At 50.0% G+C, this 6,432-nt stretch overlaps 1 protein-coding gene across 3 annotated transcripts in view; it reads right to left on the bottom strand.

Annotated features, from left to right (window-relative positions):
- Fgr (FGR proto-oncogene, Src family tyrosine kinase) overlaps nucleotides 1-6,432 on the bottom strand; it is a 29,086-nt gene that overhangs the window by 13,544 nt on the left and 9,110 nt on the right. For all 3 annotated transcript variants that reach the window (XM_031378948.1, XM_031378949.1, XM_031378950.1), the window contains exons 2-4: nucleotides 4,302-4,364; nucleotides 2,144-2,346; nucleotides 1,045-1,147 (exon numbers count right to left, since the gene is read on the bottom strand). In XM_031378948.1, coding sequence (XP_031234808.1) covers nucleotides 1,045-1,147; nucleotides 2,144-2,336 — 296 coding nt within the window. In that variant the 5' untranslated portion in view covers nucleotides 2,337-2,346; nucleotides 4,302-4,364. The remainder of the gene's footprint in view (nucleotides 1-1,044; nucleotides 1,148-2,143; nucleotides 2,347-4,301; nucleotides 4,365-6,432) is intronic.

Here is a 6,432-nt window from a genome sequence, read left to right as displayed (position 1 = left end):
GCCCTGGCTGTCCTGGAACTCACTTTGTAGACCAGGCTGGCCTCGAACTCAGAAATCCACCTACCTCTACCTTCCAAGTGCTAGGATTAAAGGCATGTGCCACCACCACCCGGTTTTTTGTTTTTTGTTTTTTTAAAGATTTACTTATTTATTTTATGTGTATGAGTATACTGTAGCTGTACAGATGGCCGTGAGCCATCATGTGGCTGCTGGGAACTGAACTCAGGAGCTGGCTCCAGCCTGCTTGCTCTGGCCTCACTTGCTCTGGCCCCACTTGCTCTGCCGTAATACACTGTAGCACCAGAAGAGGGCATCAGATCTCATTATGGGTGGTTGTGAGCCACCATGTGGTTGCTGGGATCCGAACTCAGGACCTTCGGAAGAGCAGTCAGTGCTCTTACCTGCTGAGCCATCTCGCCAGCCCTTTTTTTTTTTTAATTGTTAGTTTTTAGTGTGTGTATAGGTCAAAAGATAACTTGCAGGAATGAATTTTCCCCTTTACCATGTAGTGGGTAGTCTAGAGGTCACACTCACTGGTCAGGCTTGGTGGCGGGCACCCTTACCTGTCCTGAGCCATCTGCCCAGCCCTGCACCTCACTCGCTATGACTTACCCACCTGCCACCACTTGGTGCTCTCTAGAAATCACTGTTTAGCTTATTCTCTCTTTTCTCACCTCTTCCTCCACTGTCTGCTTATTTTTCTGGTCTCAGCTTATAAACCTCTTAGGAAGCCTTCCTCAATCACAGCTACCGTGGGGGACCAGGATTAGTATTCTGCTGGTGTCTGGCATCCCTCATCTTCTCTCTTCCTGCAATCACCCAGGGTTTTCTTGTTATCACCATTCCTTTTGGGGGGCTTTAGGAACTCAAGGCCCACATGCTAGCCAGGTTCTCCACCCCTGAGTTTTGCTCCCCGTCCTCATCAGGGAGCTTTATTGGCTTCTATGGCCCCATCAGGCTGCAGCTTTCTAGCCAGGGATTGTCCTCTCTGGGACTTGCTCTCAGCCCAGGCCATGTCCTCAGTGGGGTAGCCCAGTCACTTACGTATTGTTCAGAATGTGGAACTTCTCGCCTTTGGTGAAGGTGAGGTCATCCCCTGTCCTGGCCTCATAGTCATACAGGGCGACAAATATGGTCACTCCGGTCCCTGCAGAGTCAGAGCTGCTCAGCAGAGTCTGATTTAGAGGGGAACCAAGGAAGCTGCATCCCAGATTCCAGTTCCCTAGCCAGACCCTGTACCTCCCTGCCACTACAATGTTCTGAAAGGAGTCCAGGGACAGGTGGGGTTTCTGATTTGGGTTTCATTGCTTGTCCCTCTAGGTCCAGGACAAATAGCCTCATGTCCCTCTTACCCTGGAAACTGATTAAGTTGCTTCCCCATCAAGAAGACTTCTCACCTTCTGAAGTGACATGTGAGAGGATAGAAGAGCGTGTGTGTGTGTGTGTGTGTGTGTGTGTGTGTGTGTGTGTGTGTGAGAGAGAGAGAGAGAGAGAGAGAGAAAGAGAGAGAGAGAGAAAGAGAGAGAGAGAAATAAACAGATACATTCACAGAGAGGTAGACACACACACAGACAGAGAGGCAAACAGACACACATGCACAGAGAGAGAGACACACACACACACAGAGAGAAAGAAAGAGAGACAGAGCCAGAGAGAGAGAGAGAAAGAGAGAAATAGACAGATACACAGAGAGAGATAGACACACACACACACACACAGAGACAGAGACAGACACACATGCACAGAGAGATACACACACACACAGACAGAGAGACAGACAGACAGAGCCAGAGAGAGAAAGAGAGAAAGCCAGAAAGTCAGCGAGAGAGAGCCAGGGGGAGAGAAACAGAGAGAGAGAGAGAGAGCCCCTGACTCTCATGATGTCCTTGCCTCATTCTTCCAAATGGAAGGGTTTCTTCACTGCTTGTACTTGTCACTGGAATCCCTCCTTAGTGAGAACAGAAAAAGACCCAAACTGGAGTCCCAGGGTAGATTTACACACATGGACTTAGCTACTTTGAGCTAGAGAATAGAGCTGTCTCCTATATCATTCTAGAGGCTTCTAAGGACAAGCCTGACTCTTCCCAGTCCTTCGTTTTCCCCAGAACCCAGACAGCAGCTGTCTCCAGCCCTAGAGTCCCACCTGAGATGGTTCTCATGTTGCCAACATTAAGGAAAGCAGGGCTGGTGGGCTGAGGAAAGACGGACGAAGACCGGCCTTGAGTGGGGTCAGGGTAATAGCGTTGTTCTTCGGTGGCTTGGCTCCGGAAGTCCCCTTCCAGGCCCGCATCCTCCTTGGATGCAGGCTCCAACTTCTTGCAGAACACACAGCCCATTCCAGATGCCCTGATGCAGAAGGGGGACAGGCCTCATAATTCAGGGTCCCTGGCTGGTGGACCACCCCCCCCTCAGTACACAGGTGTGTGTGTGTGTGTGTGTGTGTATGTGTGCACAGATTCACACAAACATGGAGCTTCCCCTCTCTAGCCCAAATTGGGGCCTTTCTAAGTAAGGGCCACCTCTGAACTGGCTCCTAGCGGCTTCTTGTTTGGAGAGAGAGTGTGGTTTTCCCATGCTTTTCCCTGCCCCTAGGGCAACAGCTCAGACGGATTTCTGCATCAGCATGTTGCTGTGATGGCTGTCTTCTTTATTGGTGATGAACTACAGGGTCTGTAGTTCAGGCTGGCTTCAAACTCTCTGTAGCCAAGCAACCTCAATGTCCTGATCACTCTGATTTCACCTCCTAACGGCTGATGCACTTTTATGTTTCCAGACACCGTCTCATTGGATATGCCTGGCTAGTCTAGAACTCACCCTGTAGAGTCAGCTGGCTTGAATTGACCGAGCTCTGCCTGCTTCTGCCTCCCAAGGGTTGAGATTAAAAATGTGTGCTACCACTCCTGGTTTGGTTTGTTTGTTTGTTTATTTTTTTATTAATTTATTTTCCATGCATTGGGTGTTTTACCTGCATGTATGTCTATGCTCCATGCTTATGCCTGGTGCTTAGGGAGGCCAGAAGACAGCCTTGGACCCCCTGGAACTATAGTTACAGACAATTGTAAGCCATTGTATGGGTACCGGGGATTGAACCTGGGTCCTGTAAAAGAGTAGCCAGTGTTCTTAACCTGAGCCATCTCTCCAGGCTTAGGCTCCGTTTAATGCACTTTGACCCCTGTTGCTTTGATGTGTTGGGTTTCTGTGACTCCTTTACGGTAGTTCTTCTCCCTTGTGTGTATTTATGTGTCTCTGGACATATGTTTGTTGTGAGTGTGTATGCAGTTCTTGGGGGAATGTCTCTGTGTGGAGAAGAATGTGCTGATCTTGAGACAAAGTTCAGTTGGTAGAGCGCTTGTCTAGCATGCATGAAGCGTTAGATTCGATTCCCAGTACTACAGGAACTCAGCCTGGTGGTGTGATCCTGTAATCCCAGCAATTAGGAGAGGCAAACAGGCAGATCAGAAGTTCAAGGCCATTTTGAGCTACTTAGCAAATTTCAGGTGAGCCTGAGATACATAAGACCTCATCTCAAAAACAAAAATGTATTCATGTCTGTACATGTGTTTGGTCATGTGTATGTATGTCTATATAAATATGGTGGGCAAGTAATTGTGTGTGCATGTGCATGCGCGCTGTGTCATGTGTGTGTGTGTGTGTCTGTGTGTGTGCATGTGTGTGTGTGTGTGAGTGTGTGTGATCATGACTGTATACAGCTCTGTATGGAAGGGTGCCTGTGCCTGTGTCTGTGTGTGTGTGTGTGTGTCTGTGTATGTGTGACCATGACTGTACACAGCTCTGTATGGAAGGGTATGTGCCTGTGCCTGTGTCTGTGTCTCTCTGTGTGTGTGTGTGTGTGTGTGTGTATGTGTGACCATGACTGTACACAGCTCTGTATGGAAGGGTATGTGCCTGTGCCTGTGTCTGTGTGTGTGTGTGTGTCTGTGTGTGTGTGTGTGTGACCATGACTGTATACAGCTCTGTATGGAAGGGTATGTGCCTGTGTCTGTGTGCATGTGTGTGTGTGTTGTAATACGCATCTGCAAAGCTGACTGTGTTTGTGAATGTTGGAGGCCAGAGTGCCTGCACCTGGAGATTCCCTGCAGAGAGGGATCAAGGCCACTTCCTGTCATGAGTCCAGCCTCCAGCCTCTCAAGCTGCCTCATTCTGGCTCCTCTATCCGTTTCCTAGCAACAGGGCCCTTGTAGTTGGAGGGGGCTGTAAGGCAGGCTTTCCAGGGCCCAGAAAGGCCACCCTACCCTGTTTCCTGACCCTGAAAGCCTCCCTGCACTTCCCACCCTACTCACCCCACAGGCTCCTACTCTTGGGTCAGTAGGACTGATGCATGGTCCCTGGGAGGTGCTGGAAGCCTGAGGGGGAGACAGAACAGCAGGAAAGATAAAGCAGGCCTTGTCAGTTTTTCTGCCAGCCAGCTGTCCAGATCCCACTCTCTTCAGGAAGCCAGAAGGCCTGAGCTCTGGCCCATCCTGACTTGTATCTTCATTTTTCTCTCCTGTCACTCCTGGAACATTTGCATATCCATCCCCACATAGGACACACCACCTGTGCCAGCTCTTGCACACTCAGTCCCACCTGAGATGTGGCAAGAAGACACACCAAGGCACAGTGGATGCTAGACTGAGTGGTGTCCTTGCTGACATTACTGCACAGCCTCACCACTCTCGGATGCGCTCTGGTGCACAATAGCACACACACATCTGTACCTAGACATCTGTGTCCATGCGCACATACATATGTGTACACACACACTTGGATGCTTCTCAGGTTGGCACGCTCATACACTCAGGGTTGTTCTCAGGCTCATCCTTCACACTGGAGTACTACTAAGCTGTGCTTTGCTCCCAGGACCCTAGTCAGTCAAGATCTCCTAAAAATAAGCCTGATCCTGAAACCCTGCCTCTGCCCTCATCTTGGGTCAGTCCTGGCAACCCTATGCTCACCTCTGGTGCCAGGGTAAAGGGGACAGTCTCCTACAGATCAAGATTAGGGAGAGGCCCAAGACAGAAGCTGGAGTCACTACAGTCTCTTTTTTTTTTTTGGTTTTTTGAGACAGGGTTTCTCTGTATAGCCCTGGCTGTCCTGGAACTCACTCTGTAGACCAGGCTGGCCTCAAACTCAGAAATCCGCCTGCCTCTGCCTCCCAAGTGCTGGGATGAAAGGCGTGCGCCACCACCGCCCGGCTACTACAGTCTCTTGAAGAGATCTGGGAACAAGGCGAACTTTCAGCTACATCCTGTGAGTAACTCTACAAGAAGGTCATTGAGCAAGGGGTCCTCACCCCACCCCACCCCACCCCTACCCCTGCCGGAAAAACTCCCCCATTGCAACAGAGAGGAAGTGCCTGGGGAAAGGCCTGGTTTCCTAAGATGTGACATGTCCAGTGTTGTAGGGTGGGGCTAGACCAGGGACAGACAGCCAGGGTCCCCCACCGGGGGGCCTGAAGGTCACAACTTCCATCCAGTTCACCCTCTCTCTCACCGGCATTCTCACCTCTTCCAGGAAACCTTTCTTCCTGGATCAAGTAGGTCTAGTTGCCGGTGTCTGGTTCAGTCACCTCAGAGTCCCAAACTACATCCTGACTCCTCTCACCCTTTACCAAAAACATCATCTGTGTGTTGAGGTGGAGAGTTAGCAGGTATGTGGTGAGCTGTGAGGCAGGCTGTGGCGAGAGGCCAGTCCAAAACAGTCTCTACTCTCTCAGCTTTACTGAGATGGTCACTTCAGGCTCCCCCAACCCCAGGGAGTGAGAGACCAGTATGTCTGAAAGGGCCCAGCCTTCCAGGCTGTTCAGGTAGGGGAGAGAGGTGGGGGAGAATGTACAGGGGAAAGAGCCTCCCCACCACCACCACCAGGGCCTAGCTGAAGAGGGTTCAGAGACCAGGAGAGGAGAGATCTGGTAATATAAAAGCAAGGGCCATAGGTGAGAGCAAAACTCCTCTCAACAAAACACAGACATAGGCCTCAAAGCCTGTACTGAGCTACACAGGTCTCCTGTAACACAGCTCAGACATTATGGAATTTCTTAGCAACACATGGGTCATAAAGACTCAAGCCAGAGGGCCAGAGAGATGGCTCAGCAGGTAAGAGCCCTGGCTGCTCTTCCAGAGGTCCTGAGTTCAAATCCCAGCAACCACATGGTGGCTCACAACCACCTGTAATGAGATCTGACACCCTCTTCTGGGATGTCTGAAGACAGCTACAGTGTATTTACATATAATAATAAATAAATATTTAAAAATATCTTTTACAATGAAAAAAAATCTTTAATTAAAAAAAAAAAAAAAGACTCAAGCCAACAGTGGTGGCACACGTCTTTAATCCCAGCACTTTGGGCAGAGACAGGTAGGCAGATTTTTGAGTTCGAGACCAGCCTGGTCTAGGACAACCAGGGCTACACAGAGAAACCCTGTCTTGAAA

Source organism: Mastomys coucha, unplaced genomic scaffold (genome assembly GCF_008632895.1).
Source record: "Mastomys coucha isolate ucsf_1 unplaced genomic scaffold, UCSF_Mcou_1 pScaffold18, whole genome shotgun sequence".
Classification (NCBI taxonomy): Eukaryota; Metazoa; Chordata; class Mammalia; order Rodentia; family Muridae; genus Mastomys; species Mastomys coucha.
Note: the sequence above shows the minus strand (reverse complement) of the source record. Positions and strands in the feature narration are given on the sequence as shown.